Source organism: Giraffa tippelskirchi, chromosome 9, assembly GCF_054371585.1.
Source record: "Giraffa tippelskirchi isolate mGirTip1 chromosome 9, T2T-mGirTip1v1.2.pri, whole genome shotgun sequence".
Lineage (NCBI taxonomy): Eukaryota > Metazoa > Chordata > Mammalia > Artiodactyla > Giraffidae > Giraffa > Giraffa tippelskirchi.
Window position 1 is genome coordinate 125,686,935 of NC_137283.1, and position 16,587 is coordinate 125,703,521.

General features: G+C 46.4%; 1 protein-coding gene across 2 annotated transcripts in view; it reads left to right on the top strand.

Moving 5' to 3' along the window:
• Positions 1 to 12,616, top strand: part of BACH2 (BACH transcriptional regulator 2) — a 378,167-nt gene extending 365,551 nt beyond the window's left edge. For both annotated transcript variants that reach the window (XM_081528504.1, XM_081528502.1), the window contains 2 exons: positions 4,576 to 4,782; positions 12,003 to 12,616. In XM_081528504.1, the coding sequence (XP_081384630.1) occupies positions 4,576 to 4,782; positions 12,003 to 12,488 (693 nt within the window). In that variant the 3' untranslated portion in view covers positions 12,489 to 12,616. The remainder of the gene's footprint in view (positions 1 to 4,575; positions 4,783 to 12,002) is intronic.
• The last annotated feature ends 3,971 nt before the right edge of the window (positions 12,617 to 16,587 follow it).

Sequence of the window (16,587 nt, forward strand, 5' to 3'; positions counted from 1 at the left end):
TAGGTGTTGGCAGGAGAGAGAAAGGGAACAGCTGATTTCTGTCTGGTGAGAAAGAAGCTCCAGCCCCTGGGCTCTAGCTGGCAGCATCCCGCGGTCAGGCCCCTGAGGAGGAATACTTAAGCTTCATTCACTGTTCAAATGCCATAGCCTCTTCCCACTTTTTGTCAGCCCTTGAGGCCAGAGGTTACCTGCTCCGCAGGGGCCACTCATTTCACCATCGGCTTCAGAGCTGGAGCCCCCAGGAGTGAAATCCCCTCCTCTGGTTACTACTGACCCAGCCCAGAGTGGGTCCCGGGTGAAAACATCCTCCACTGTGGTCCTTAGAGGATGAGACAAGCCGAGATGCCCTTGACACTCAGAGTGAGTCTCCACTGAGATCCCAAGCTGGGGCACCACCTGTCTAAAGAGACCATGGGCTCCCTGGGCCCTTTGGGCCCTCACCCTTCTAAACAGCCTGGTCAGCTTTCTGTGCCTCTATGCTGAGCCTCATGCATGACTGATCACTGAATGTAGCTGCAGGCTGGCCGCTTAACAGGTGATGCTGCTGGTTCACTGGACTTTGCATCCCGTCACCTCACTATTTATGAGGGTCTGGAGAATGAAAACTAAGTCACCTCTGAGAAGTGAAATCCTGAAAGAATCAGTGGGTGGAGGGACAGTAAATAAGATGTGAAGCCCTATTGGGTCTATTTGGGTTGGAAAAGTTTGCTGGAAGAAAGGCAAGAGGGCCTCAGCCTTCTCAGTGTCCAAGGCCAAGTCACTTTAGCTGACTTTTGAGCCCAGTTGGGGAATAGGTGGGTGCCTGCCAGCCTAGGAAGGGATCATCTTCCCAGCCCCTCAATGGGTCTGTGGCTGATGTTTATCTCCAGGGAAGATGCCTGTCAGTTTGGAACTTCCTACCCTGAAATTAGCGAATAGCTGTGGTAGGGTGTCTGCCATGCCTTTCCAAGAACAACGTCAGGGGCTTCCCTTTGGTGGTTGGGGTAAACCCTCCCTTTCTCTAGGGGTCGCAGCACACTTTAGAAAGAGACCAGAGTAGTTGGGGCTGGGAGGATTTTTTTCACATGGAAGAAAGGCTATAGTGGACAATTTTCCTTCGACCTCTTTGCAAAGAAACTTGAGTTGCAATAGCTCTGCTGAAAAGTTATATGGCCTTTTGCTTCAAAGACTTTGAAACCAGCATTTTGATTTTTCCTCTTTCCTGTCAACCTCGGTGCTGTTACCATAGTGTTTTTTTTATATATATTGGCTGTCTAGAGAATGTTAAATACAGTAGCCCTTGGTAGAGAAGGCCTTGTGACTGTCCCTGTGGCCTGAGCCATAGGTATATATTCTGTCTGAAAATGAGCAGACACTATGTAGAGCATCAGCAGAATTGCTTTGTTGTCAGCAGAGGGGGAGACGCCGTGAGGCCCAAAGCATTGTCACCCCTGCTGTGAAAACACGCCTGCTGCCTGGTGTGGGGACATCCGTGTGCCCAACAGACAGACCTCTGTGTTGTGTAGGTACTGTCCAGGATCTGAGTCTGTTTGTTATCCAAGGCATATAAAAGGGAAATCAAACATTCTTTCGTATCATTATAAGCCCTGTGCAAACACAGCCTGTGGACAAAGCCCTTTGCCGGGCCCATAACAAGGAGCTGTTTGTGCTGACTGCCCATATTAGCGGCTGGAGCATGGCTGAGCCGACTGTGTTGTCACGCGCACTGTGGTGATTTCTGCCCTCCTGCGCCAGCGTTGGACAGGTGTCATGGGACAGAGGTCGCCCTATGGAAGTTCAATCAGAGCACCCATTGGGAGCCTTCAGCAAATGCCACGTCTCACAGGCTCAGAGCTATGAAGTAATCTGACTGAGCCGTCACACCCAGCTGCAGGAAGGCAAATGATCATTTAGTAGGATTGCTTTTGTGCCAGGGGATTAAGTAACCACAAATGCCAGGGTCCAGACTCATGTCTGCCTGCCTCTGATGCAACCAAAGCAAAAGCCTGAGCTCAGGATAAAAGATCTTCCTCTCACTCCCCTGAACGACACAGACATAACCCTGTAGGTTCTGAATACTAACTAAGGGCCATTTCTTCACCAAAAGGATTTTGATCAGTTAAACCCAGAACGGCCTGTCTGTTCCTCTGGTTATCCAAGTTCACTCAAGTCGACTTGTTCCATCTGCTAAAGCTATGCTGTCCAGTACAGGAGGCACACGCCGCATGTGGCTACTGAGCCCTGGAAACGAGGCTAGTCTAAATAGTGAGGCACACCCAAGTGTAAAATACGCCTCAAGTTTTGAAAATGTGGTATCCCCCCAAAAGTGAATTATCTCATTAATTTTATGCTGATTACTGTTGATAATATTTTAGCTACATTGGGTCCTATTAAATATATTATTAAAATTAGTGTCACCTGTTTCTTTTCACTTCTTTTAACGTGGCTACTAGAAGGCGTAAGAATCCCACTGGCAGCTCACATTGTTTGCATTGGACAGCGCTGGGCTAGTGCCTGAAGGAAGTTTAGGTTTATAGCTCCATCTGCTGGTATACCCAAAGCAGATGCTCGTGTAAGCAGGAGCTCAGCCCCAGAGCTGGGAAACACCATGTCTTGGCCAAGCAACACTCAACCTTCCACTTCCAGAAGCTTCTGGATAGGACCAGAACTGACTCCTGAAGTCTCTGCCTTATAGGAAGTCCTGAAGGGGGCAGTGGCAGACTGCTGGAAGGTGGAGGTCTGTGTTCTCTCTCTTGTGGGTGCTGAGGAAGCTCGAGAGAATGAATGTTGGTTCCTTTCCTAAGAAATATTTCAAACCGCCAGAGGGTTGTAAAGAAGCATTTAGCAGAATATAAGGACACAGATCCATCTCTAGAATGACTAGTGTTCTTTCTTTGGAGGATGCTCACCTTTTCTTTGATTTGCAAGAATTTTAAAGTTGCTGAAAACAGTATTCGCATCAATTATTTGTTGCTGCGTAACAAATCATCCCAGGGCTTCCCAAGTGGCACTAGTGGTAAAGAACCTGCTTGCCAATGCAGGAGATGTAAGAGATGTAAGTTCAATCCCTGGGTGTGAAAGAACCCCTGGAGGAGAGCATGGCGACCCTCTCCAGTATTCTTGCCAGGAGAATTCTCGTGGACAGAGAAGCCTGGTGGTCTATGGTCCATAGAGTCAAAGAGTCGGACACAGCTGAAGTGACTTAGCATGCACCCATGCAACGAATCACCCCCAAAACTTTGTAGCTTCAAACAGTGAAGCTTCAAACAATCATTTAACATCTCACATTGTTTCTGTGGGTCTGGAATTCAGAAGTGGCCGATCTGAGCACGCCTGGCTCAGAATATCTCATGGGGTTTAAGTCAGATGTTGGCAGGAGGCAACCTCTGGAGGTTTGCCTGGGACTGGAGGGTCCTCATCCAGAGTGGCTCATTCATTGGACTGATGAGGTGATGCTGGTTGTTGGCTGGAGACCTCAGTTCTTCTCCACCTGGGCCTCTCCACAAGGTGTCCTAAAGAGAGCACAGTCTTAGATAGCGGTCCCCAACCTTTTTGGCACCAGGGACCGATTTCGTGGAAGACAATTTTTCCACAGACTGATTGTGGGGAAGATGGTTTCTGGATGATTCAAGCACATTACATTTATTGTGCCTTTTATTTCTAACCAAATGCTGCCGCTGATCTGTCAGGAGGTACTGGTCCACAGCCTGGAGGTTGGCCCTGATCTAAGAGGCCTAAGAAGATACTGCACAGCTTTTATGATGTCACCTCAGAAGTTACATGGATTACTCCCACTTCATTGTATTGGTCAAAAGGCAGGAACATGCATTCTACCTTTTGACAGAAGAAGGTCAACATCACACTGTAAAAAAAAATGTGAGAAAGTGGGCCATTTAATTTTCCAAAAATCCATAGTGCCTCATGGGTATATAATAGCACTGTGCAGCTAAAAAGCATGCCCCATTTTGCAGATGAGGAAAATGAGGCTCAGAAAAGTATGGTAACCAGCCTGAGGTCTCATGTCTGGCAGGAAGGACTAAAAGCCAGTTCTAACTCCTAGATCACACTGATGTAGCCTTGCCAGGTTCTCTCCCTATGTCTGTCTCCCTTACGCTACTGTAACTGCAAATCACACCGACTGTTTCATCTTTCCAGCATCTCCAAGGTGTACAGGGCTCTCTTAATTCAAGTGTTTTAGATGATTCCTCAGATGATGTCTGCCTATAAATTGTTACTTCACTGAGTTGAGGCTCAATGGGAGTGGGTTTCAACTAACTGTAGAGCCCTGCTTACAAAAGGGCTGTGGCCATGACAGTGTATACATTTTCCATTGTTTCCATGCTGTTTGCTTCTAAGATCTCAGGAATGATAACCACATTATAATATGTGTGTGTTCACATTCTGTTTGACTGTCTGAATATTTCATCTTATTTATATTTGAAACAGGAAAGAATCATCACGGCTTGCTTCAGTCGTTTTCATAGTACTTGGTCATCATTAAAAAGGAGATTTTACCAGTTTTTGATGTTCCACCCGCCAGAATGAAAACTATAAAATCCAGCTGCCATAATCATGTTCTGTTATTCTTGGTTGCAGGTCAAACTTCCATTTCCTGTCGATCAAATCACAGACCTTCCGAGGAATGACTTCCAGATGATGATCAAGATGCACAAGCTGACGTCGGAGCAGTTAGAGTTCATTCATGACGTCCGCCGGCGCAGCAAGAACCGCATCGCCGCCCAGCGCTGCCGCAAAAGGAAGCTGGACTGTATTCAGAACTTAGAATGTGAAATCCGCAAACTGGTGAGTCGGCACGCCCTTTGCTGTCAGCAACCTGGAATGACTGAGACTGATGCAGAGTTTCAGTGGCAAAGGCCAGACAGGCAGAGAGAAGGGCCACCATTCCGGGACATTCACACTGATTTTTAAAGGAGTTCTTAACAAAAAATAATAGCTTTACATCTGTAATATATGTGTGTCTGTGCGGCTGTGTGATTGTGTGTCAGTATTTTATATCTTAGCCATTTGTATAGATCACAGGGGCAGTCGTCCCTGGGTGTGCTCAAACCACCAACCTTTCCTGGTGGCTCAGCTGGTAAAGAATCTTCCTGCAGTCCGTTCAGTCCCTGTGTCGGGAAGGTCCCCTGCAGAAGGGAAAGGCTACCCACTCCAGTATTCTGGCCTGGAGAATGCCATGGACTGTATAGTCCATGGGGTCGCAAAGAGTCGGACACGACTAAGCGACTTTTACTTTCACTTTCACATTCGTATAGAGGTGATTCTTTTTTTTTTTAAAGTCTAATTGATTTACAGTGTTGTGTTAGTTTCTTTTGTGCAGCAAAGTGACTCAGTTATATATATATATATACTTTTTCATATTCTTTTCCATTATAGTTTGTCATAGGATATTGAATGTAGTTCCCTGTGCTATACACTAGGACCTTGCTGTACACTAGGACCTCGCTGTACAATAGGACCTCGTAGTTCGTCCATCCTATGTATAATAGTTTGCCTTTGCTAATCTGAAACTACCATTCCTTCCCTCCCCTGGAGATAATTCTTCTTATTTTCCATTCAACGTGAGCCGAGAGCTAACATTTATTGCTGCATATGTGGACCAGGTATTATTCTGGTCTCTTTCTGTAGATGGTCACATGTAATCCTCAATCAGCCCTATGATTTAAGTACTACTTTATCTCCATTCACAGAGGAGGAAACCAGAGTGCAGAGAGGTTTGGTAACTCCCCACCATGTGACGGAGCTTGAATGTAAGTCTGGTTGTCTGATCCCAAATCTTGTTATTGCACTGCTTTCTCCTGCCTCCCACGGAGGTGTAGGTTAGGGGCAGGACTCCAACCTGCCACCAGGGGCCGCTCAGCCACCTGATCTCCTGAAGCCCTTCAGCAGCCCTGGGGTCCTGAATTCTGCACTTCTGCCTCAAAGTGGTTGTCACCTCTCCCTGTGCCTGAGAGTCTTTTGTCTCTGGGACTAATCTCTGATCTTTCAAGCCTCTCCCTCACTCAGAAGTCTGCATTCCCTTCTGGATCAGCAACCTTAAGCCTCAGAAGTAAGTCCAGGTGGTCTCTGGTTCCTGACTGTACCCTTGAAGGCAGTCAGTACAGCCTCATTCAGCTCATCCTTCCTGCCGGCCCAATCCTAGAAACTCATCCCAGGTGCCATGTCTGTGGCAGCCTGAAGAAGAGGGAGGCCCCGTACTGTGGTCAAGATCTGGGTTTGGGTCCTCAGGCTGTACATGACAGTCCTTTGCCTCATGGTAAGCCAATGTCCTGACAAGAACCTAAGAGCAAGATAAGACATTTGAGAGTTCAGGTTCAGTTCAGTTCAGTCACTCAGTCGTGTCCGACTCTTTGTGACCCCATGGACTGCAGCACACCAGGCCTCCCTGTCCATCACCAACTCCTGGAGTTAACTCAAACTCATGTCCGTCGAGTCGGTGATGCCGATCCAGCCATCTCATCCTCTGTCGTCCCCTTCTCCTCCCGCCTTCAATCTTTCCCAGCATCAGTCTTTTTCAATGAGTCAGTTCTTCGAATCAGATGGCCAAAGTATTGGAGTTTCAGCTTCAGCATCAGTCCTTCCAATGAATATTCAGGACTGATTTCTTTTAGGATGGACTGGTTGGAACTCCTTGCAGTCCAAGGGACTCTCAAGAGTCTTCTCTAACACCACAGTTCAAAAGCATCAATTCTTCAGCACTCAGCTCTCTATATTTATAGTCCAGCTCTCACATCCATACATGACTGCTGGAAAAAAAAATAGCTTTGACTAGACAGACCTTTGTCAGCAAAGTAACCTCTCTGCTTTTTAATATGCTTTCTAGGTTGGTCATAACTTTTCTCCCAAGGAGCAAGCATCTTTTAATTTCATGGCTGCAGTCACCATCTGCAGTGATTTTGGAGCCCCAAAATATAAAGTCTCTCACTGTTTCCATTGTTTCCCCATCTATTTGCCATGAAGTGATGGGACCAGATGCCATGATCTTAGCTTTCTGAATGCTGAGTTTTAAGCCAACTTTTTCACTCTCCTCTTTCACTTTCATCAAGAGGCTCTTTAGTTCTTCTTCACTTTCTGCCAGAAGGGTGGTGTCATCTGCATATCTTAGGTCATTGATATTTCTCCCGGCAATCTTGATTCCAGCTTGTGCTTCATCTAGTCCAGCATTTCTCGTGATGTATTCTGGATATAAGTTAAATAAGCAGGGTGACAATATACAGCCTTGGTGTACTCCTTTCCTAATTTGGAACCAGTCTGTTGTTCCATGTCCAGTTCTAACTGTTGCTTCTTGACCTGCATACAGATTTCTCAGGAGGCAGGTCAGGTGGTCTGGTATTCCCATCTGTTGAAGAATTTTCCACAGTTTGTTGTGATCCACACAGTCAAAGGCTTTGGCATAGTCAATAAAGCAGAAGTAGATGTTTTTCTGGAACTCTCTTGCTTTTTCGGTGATCCAATGGATGTTGGCAATTTGATCACTGGTTCCCCTGCCTTTTCTAAATCCAGCTTGAACATCTGGAAGTTCTCAGTTCACATACTGTTGAAGCCTGGCTTGGAGAATTTTGAGCATTACTTTGCTAGCATGTGAGATGAGTGCAATTGTGCGGTAGTTTGAGCATTCTTTGGCATTGCCTTTCTTTGGGATTGGAATGAAAACGGACCTTTTCCAGTCCTGTGGCCACTGCTGAGTTTTCCAAATTTGTTGGCCTATTGAGTGCAGCACTTTCACAGCATCATCTTTGAGGATTTGAAATAGCTCAACTGGAATTTCATCACCTCCACTAGCTTTGTTCGTAATGATGCTTTCTAAGGCCCAGTTGAGAAACGTTGCATAAATGTTACTTGTTGTCTGGACTTGTGGAGACAGTGGGGGAAGGAGAGGGTGGGATGAATCAAAAGAGTAGTACTTACATATATATGCTGCCATGTGTAAAATAGACAGCTAGTAGGAGGCTGCTGTATAGCACAGGGAGCTCAGCTCAGTGCTCTGTGACAACCTACAGGGGTAAGATGGGAGTGGGAGATGGGAATGAGGCTCAAAAGGGAGGGGATATATGTATACATATATCTGATTCATGTTGCTGTGCAGGAGAAACTAACACAGGATTGTAAAGCAATTAAAAAATTAAAGAAAACATTTTTTTAATGTTACCTGTTCTCAAGATAGTCCTGGACGTCATGGTTTTTTGGGTTTTTTTAATCTAATTAACACCCACCAAGCAGGGAAGATTTACCCATGTTCAGCAGCTGCCATCGCCTACACAATCAAGGCCAGGTTCCTCAACAAGATGCACTGTGCTCTCTGTGACTCAATCTACCCCGCTAGTGTCACCTTCCACTCCCTTCCTGGAACTGGACCCCCAATAAAATCAAACTGGATACGTTTCCCCCAGCCCCATCTCCTGCTGTTTCCACCTCTGGGTTCCTGCCACTGCTATGTCCTCTAGCTGGGACAGTCCTCGACTGTTTTTTAATCTGTGTCTTTTGTTCCTTAAGAGTCAGGTTACTGTCTCCTCCTAGAAGCCCCTTTCCTGAGTCTCTGGTGAGGCTGAGTCTCTGTCCTCAGAGCCCTTTCTGACATCTGACTTCGTACTTATCACATTAGTCTTGCATTATCTGTGTATCTGTCTGTCTCCTCAATCCCGGCCCTAGACTGTCAAGTCCTCATGACAAGGACAGTCTTGATGATCTCTGAGTCTCCAGTGCAAGCCCACTGAAGCCTCTCAGGAAATGTCTGTTGCCCTAAAATGTATTGGAAATTGTGACTGAGTCCTGGGATTGAAAATCCCTTCCTTTTTTCAAATTTTTCTTTAATGTTGTTCTAACAACAACGACGACGAGGCTTCCCAGGTGGCCTTAGTGGTAAAGAACCCTCCTGCCAATGCAGGAGATGTCAGAAATGCAGATTCGATTCCTGAGCCGGAAAGATCCCCTGGAGGAGGACATGGCAACCCATTCCAGTATTCTTGCCTGGAGAATCCCATGGGCAGAGGAGCGTGGAGGGCAACAATCCATGGGGTCCCAAAGAGTTGGACACACACATGAGCTATTGAGCACACACATGTAACAACAACAACAAAAATGTTTAATTTAAGCCAACATCAGGAAGCCAGATACTGCTGCTGGTGAGTGTGGGTCTTCTGGAAGCCTGCTTGGCTTAGCTGGGTACTCAGGTGAGGCTGGGCCTGCTGAGGATAAGCCATCGAGCTTTAAGCATATGCCTATGGTAAATCTGGCCCTGCGCTCTTTTCCAGGTACAGGGATAAATCTAATCACCCATATTTGAGAAATGCCTGATTTTTTTGTAATTAGCTCTCTACTCTATGTACTTGTGTCATACTGAACTAATTGAAAAAGTCTAAGCCACACACCCGGCAGAAACTTAAAGCCCCATGCTGATATTGCTCAGCTGATGTTGCTCAGGGCATCTCCTAGTTCTCCCCTTGCCTTCTTTGGAAACCCCTTGAATAATGTGCTACCTTCCCCATGGAATGCGAGTGTCACATGCTCATCCACAGTACACCTGTGACTTAAAGCATCCTGCTCTTAACCGAGGCCTGGATTTATACAACCTTTCCTACAGAGAGCCAAAACACTGCCAGAGGCAGCATTTCATTTTCTCCCTTCTAGAAAGTGGCCCAGGACATGTTGCAGGTTGGTGGGCCTGGAGGGGTAGGTGACTTGGCCAAGAAGATGTGGCAGAATTGAGACAGAGATCCTTCCCGGGGATGGTGTTGCCTCTCAGTTTGCTGAGTTGCAGGTCCAGGGAAGGAGGTCCAAGTTGCACAGATGTAAGATGTCCTTTCCTCGGGAGCCCCCCAGATGTGTTTTATTCCGTACCTCCACTTCCACCAGCCCCCGGGGGGTGGTGTCCACGGGCTGGTCCCGCCCACTCACTCCCACCAGTCTCCCACATGGCACTCACTCTGCTTTTGCAAACTCGCACAATATATTTCTCTCTCGAGTTGCACTTGTGCATCTGTTTACTTTACATCTTTAAAACATGTTTTCTTGATAAATTTATAAATATTTTAGCAGGTGCCCTTTCCCCGTGTAAATCTCTATCTCCGACACACATGCCCACACTGCCTGCCAGATTGCATTTGTGTTTCAGCACGTGCAGCTCCCATGTAGGAGACCCCGTGGTCGTATGTTTGCCTCAATCTCCTCTCGCTCTCTCTTGCTCCATCTCTGTCTCTCTCTCTTCCCTCTTCCCTCTTCTCTCTGTCTTTCCCATCCTCTCTCATCCACTCCTCAGCCCTCAGCATACCCTTGCAAAGAGTCAGGACTCACTTCACACCCCTTCAGATGTCCAGTTTCTCCATCCATTTTACAGCAGTGCGTCTCAGGGAGATTCCTTATGTTCTGTCCTTACACAGATAGTTATGACCACATTCATCTCTCTGATAAGGTGATGAATTTTAGTAACACTTGAGTCTATATGGCATTTTCTCTGAGGAGAACATCTCAGAACCCTGGACTAGTACACTAAGCCTCTCTTAGCACCTCTGTGGGCACTTTCCATGTCCAGAGAGACTGGGTACTTGAGACTCACTACACAGTCCTCAGCCATCCTAAGAGGACCTGTTGTGTTCAGTCCGTCTGCTGCAAAGGCCAAGAGCGTGCTGATATAGGGTGAATCATAAGAAACTGCAGTGGTTGAATTTTTTTTGCAATTTTTATGTTTAAAAAAAAATAGACTTGCTTTTTTAGAGAAGTTTTAGGTTCACAGAAAAATTAAAGGGAAAATAAGAGTTCCCACCTGCTCCTTCCCTCTGCTCACTCACAGTCTTCTCAGAGTGGTGTGTTTGTTACAGTGGGTAAGTCTGTACTGATAAATTGTAACCACTCAAAGTCCATAATTTACCTTAGGGCTCACTCTTGGTGTTGTACCTTCTGTGGGTTTGGACAAAAGTACAATGATACGTATTCGCTGTGACAGTGAGGTAGAGAGGTTGCATGCCCTAAAAATCCTCTGTGTTTCAGTTATTCTTACCTCTTTCCCCAACCCCAACCCCTGGCAGACACTGATCCTTTTGTGTCTCTGTAGTTTTGCCTTTTTACAGAATGTCTTATAGTTGGAATTGGTCAGTTATTTTTGACCTTCACAAATCAAACCCTAATGTATCTGGGGGAGATTTTCAACTCTAAGGTTGGGAACTGAAAGTTTTCCAGTTGATTCTCTTCAAACTCCAGATACCAGGAAACTGAAATGTTGATTGTCTACAGTTTTCTGGTGGGTGGAGACTTTGCTGGTTGCTTGGCCAGGGCTTCCCTGGTGGCTCAGCTGATAAAGAATCTGCCTGCAATGGGGGAGACCTGGGTTCAATCCCTGGGTTGGGAAGATCCCCTGGAGAAGGGAACAGCTACCCACTCCAGTATTCTGGCCTGGAGAATTCCATGGACTATATAGCCCATGGGGTCGCAAAGAGTCGGACAAGACTGAGCAACTTTCACTTTCACTTTTTTGGCCAGGCCTCAAAGAAGGATGAAGAGCTGCCACAGGGAAGGTGTCAGGGATGCTGGCACATCTCAGTGGGCTGCTCAGGTGGGAGACATGGTGAAAATATGGGTCCTGGCTCCCTGGATCGGGAGCTTTTAAGTTTCTAGATTCTGACCTAGTCATTCATGAATGCATGCGTAGCTTCAGTCATGCAACTTGCATGCTTCAGTTGCTTCAGTCATGTCCAACTCTTTGCGACCCCATGGATTGTAGACCACCAGTCTCCACTGTCCATGGAATTGTCCAGGCAAGAATACTGGAGTGAGTTGCAATGTCCTCCTCCAGGGGATCTTCCTGACTTAGGGTTCAAACGCATGTCTCCTGTGGCTCCTGCATTGCAGGCAGATTCTTTACCACTGAGGCACAGGGGAAGCCCCAGTCATTCTTGAGTTACACTCTAATGTAGGATGCAAAAAACTGAAGTAGGAACACCCCACAGAACACAGGGTCTCAGCTCCTCCCATTCAGGCTGAATCAGCTCTCCTCTTTTTCCTGTCTTATCCAGGTGTGTGAGAAAGAGAAGCTATTGTCAGAGAGGAATCAGCTGAAAGCATGCATGGGAGAACTGCTGGACAACTTCTCTTGCCTCTCCCAGGAAGTCTGCAGAGACATCCAGAGCCCTGAGCAGATCCAGGCCCTGCATCGGTACTGCCCTGTCCTCAGACCCGTGGGTCTTCCCACAGCCCCCAGTATTAACCCCACGCCCCTGGGCGTGGAGCAGAACCTTGCCGCCCCTCAGTGTGCGGTGGGGGAAAGTGCGCCCTGCTGCTTGGAGCAGGGGGCAGCAGCCCCCGGCCCCCCATGGGCCCCCAGCAATGCCTCAGAGAACTGTACTTCTGCTCGGAGGCTGGAAGGCACTGACCCAGGGACCTTCTCTGAGAGAGGGCCTCCCCTGGAACCCAGGAGCCAAACGGTGACCGTGGACTTCTGCCAGGAAATGACTGATAAGTGTACAACGGATGAACAACCCAGGAAAGATTACACCCAGTGACGGCCTGCCTCCGAGTTCTCAGCCCTCTCCCACACAGGTGTCCTTGGGTCAGCCTGCAGTGCTGTTCGTCTGTCGTCTGGAAGAACCGAGAAGGAATCTGGTGCACACTACAGTGGTCTCAGCAGCAATACTGTTTCCTAGTATTCTCTCCTCCCTTCAAGCAGGAGCGACATATAGTTACCTTCACAATGGTGCTACCCCTTGTTCAGGCAAGGAAAGACGACAGTGGCGACACTGTCTGTCTGTGGGTTCATTTCAGTCTTTACAGGGATAGACTATAACACCTCTAGGACCCAACCACGGATTTCTTTTCTCAGTGGCCCATGTCACAAACCCTATCTCAGGAATTTCTTCTGAATGTTCAACTTTTTTCATGGAAGACAGCTTCTATACACATCAAAGTTTTATAGCTAGACTGTACATATTATATATATAATATATATGAAATATATTATCTCTCTCCATATGCAAAAGTCCTGCATGCCTCAATTTTCTCATCCTAAAACTGGAAACTTGGTTTCTCGTTTATAAACAGGTTCCAACATTCCTCTTCTTTTGTCTCTGATGCCAGAACCGGTTTGTAACTGTTAACCTGGTCGTTTTTCTTGCTTCACAGTTCAAGTTGTGCTTATTTATGGACAGAATTCAGTGTTGGAAGCTTTCTTTGACATTTTATTTCAGACCTTTTATTTTTTGTTGGTTTGGTTTGATTTGGGCACTGTCAGATGGTGCCAGTTGAGTATCGTGGGTTTGTTGTTGTTTTTTTTTTTTTTTTGCGGATACTGTACAGTCAAGGTCAACTTTGCCGCTTGCACTGAGTTTTGGGTCAAACCTATTTTCTTAAATGAAGTTGTCACTTCAGTATAACTCAAGTAAACTGTATATTCTTTGCTCTTACTTCAAAAAGTAAAACAGCTAATTAAGAAAAAAAAGCACTCAGGTGATAATTATGTAGGAAAAACAATCTTGCCAAATAATGAATTCATCCTAGGATGTAGACAATAATCTGCTTGAATATTTTTATATTTCACCTCCTCCCCACCTTTTCCTAAGCAAAGTTAAAATGCAGAGAGTTCAGAGTTGATGTTCAGATTTCTAAGTGGGGAAAGAGTTTGGACATCTCACTGGAAAGTGCATTGAAACAGCGGGAATCGTGATGTTATACCGGAACTCAGCAGGCTTTGGCTCCTAGATACCAAGTTAGAACTGGTTTCTCAGCCAGGGAGTAAGTCCCATTCATTTCAACACTGCCCCAGGCCTCTGCCTGCTCTGGATGTATAGGACAGTAGGAACTTCTCCTTCGAAGGACTTAGCTGCTTGGCCACCCAGCCCAGGACCTGCCTCCCCCAGGACTCACCTAAGGGGGTTTGAGTCACCGCCCTGGGGGTCCCACCTTCATGTGGCTGTCCTGGGGTTAATGCCGCTGGCCCCGCCCAAGTAGGAGAGAGCAGGACAGTTGTAGCCTGAAGTCTGTTCCTGGCACAGACAAAAGCATTTCTTTCTCCCTTCTTTCTCTAAATGCTTTGAGTTGCATCCTGAGGTTTTCCCACCAATTCTCTTGATCTGAAGGCAGATTTCATTCTGAGGCTTTGGACGCGATGCGTCCAGGAGCCTTCCCTGCCCCTTACCCCCACCACGCACCTCCCTACTCTCTCCTGATGATGATTTCCTTCTTTTGCTGCAAAAGTGGTTGGCTTGCAACCCACAGAGAGCGGTTTCCCTTGACTCAGGGGGCATGTGGGCCCCTGGCTGCGTTTACAGGAAGGGGTGCAGACCCCTGGAAGCCTGTGCTGGGGGAGAGGTCAGCCGCCCCCCTCCTGTGGGTCCTCCAGCTTGGCTGCAGGGAGGAGTCCTGAACAGTTTAACGTGGGGATGGGGTGGTGGGCCACGGGGACTAGATGGTTGATTTTGTTTCTTCATTTGTGCCATTGTTTGGACGATATTAAAGCTGCATGTGAAAGGGGAAATTAGTATATGACGTAGGCGAAAAGTGAAATCATAGTAACATATGTTTTAGTATTATTAACTTTTTTCTGTACAAATATTAGTGCTAAATGTTTAAATATGTATGAATGCCAGAAATTTGTTGGTTCATGCGGTAGGGTTAAAAAAAAAAAAAAAAAAAGGCTTTTCTTTGAAAATAGTTCCACTTTTAGAACCTGCCTCTGGGTTTTTGTTTTTTCTTTGTGTGTGTGTGTGTGTGTGTGCGTGCGTGTGCACTTGTCTAAGATACATTTTGCTCCTGCTCTGAGTCAAAGCTACGATTTCTGTTGTGGCTGTTGGAATTTCTTGGCCTTGTTCTGTGCTTCTCTGTGAGGTTTGCCTTTGGGGAAAACTGGTGACAGCTCTAATTTAAACTCAATGTGAATGCCGTGATCCATCACAGGTGTGTGTTCTGGTGGAAGAGTTGGCCAAAAAGGTTTTTTTGTTGTATTTTAACTCTCTTGTTGCCTTTTTTAAGTGACCTCCTCTTCTTTTAAAAAAGGAATGTTTTCTGCTCATATCATAACCAGGTCCAAACTGGCTCATTGCTGTGAATGACCCTGGTACCCACTCATGTGCATCTGGTCATCCTGACCCCGTTCTGAATGCCCTCCTTTCCTTTGTCCTGCGCTGCTGGCTTCCAGCTGGGGAGGGGGTTTCCTGTATTTCTCTCCCCCCAACTCAGCCCATGGCTTCCTCCGGCCAACCTCTGCTTCGAATGTCTTCCTCTTCCCTAACCACACCCTCGCCACGCCTACCATGGGAACCAGTTAAAAACACTGCTGGAGAAACTATCTTTCAATTTCTTGGAGATTTGAACAAGTCGTTGGAATTTGGTTCACTGTCCACCAGGAACAGTGACTGGCTTTGTTCAGTTGTTGACGTGACATGTCTGTGTCTCTTACTGGTCTGAATCATGTGCTTGTGAAGATTATTTCCAGGTTGATTAAAAGGGAGGACTAGCTGGGGACCAGGGTCCAGGCTGCCTCAAGTGGAGTTTTAAAACCAGCCTGTCTCCTTTTCCTGGGATCCATTAGTGCAACCAGAGTCTTTTATGAAAGAGAGAAGCAAGTTAAGAGCAAGGAATAGTGTTTGTGTGGAATGATGACATCTAGTTGCACCATTAAGGTTCTATCTTTACAGATATAAAGAACTCTGGCATTTATATTCCAGCCATGAAATGTTCAGGAGGGTCCTTGTGACAGGAAATTGTGTCTTCAAGTGGCCAGGGTAGGCATGGGCTGCTGCAGCAGGGACAATGGAGGTGGTCCTGTGGCTTCTTAACGTCCGCCTGAAACTAGTCCTCCCCTCGGATCTGCCTTTTTTCTACTTGTGTCTCCAGACAACCTCACTTCATTCAGCTTGGTCCAGCTTGGGTAGGTGCGTGCTTTGCTGTATATGTCTGTTTCTCTGCGTTATCTGGGGGTGCCTTAAATAAAATAACTTCACGACATACTGATTCTGGAACAAAACCATGACAAAACCAAACAAACAAAAAAAAAAAGAGCTGGAAAAGTGACTAGGCCACCTGCTCCTTGTCTTCTGGGTTCCCTTAATAATGACTCAGGCATCAGAGGTGATGCTGCTGTAGGAAAGGGTATTTTGTATAGTGTACAAGTAATTTATTAACTGTATTTCTAAAGGTATGCTGCTTTTAAGATGCACTATGATTTTGGATTTAATCCTTGTGTTGCTTTCCCAAGGAAGTAAAAAAAAAAAAAAAGGGCTGATGATTAGTATGTCAGCTGCCACTTCTCCTTGAAAAGGAAGGCAGGGACCAGCGACAGAATTCGCATGAGGGGACTTCTAAAAACCAGGTGGGCACACTGAAGTCCAGTGCTATTGTCAGGAGGTCTAAACCTACACTTTCTCTCTAAACGCTTTATGATTGCCATTAAAGAAGAAGAAATGAACAGACAAAGGTGTGAAAATACACAGCTTTGAAGAACCCACTGGCCCCTTCAAGCTGATCCATGTGCTAGATTATGTAGCATAATCCTCTCAAAATGAGTAAAAGCCTGCAAAGCTCTTTAGACTGCCTACTGGTTCCCTAGCTCTGTACATTATACCCCATTTCAACTAGGAGCCACTTAATAAATGACTTCAAACTGCGCCA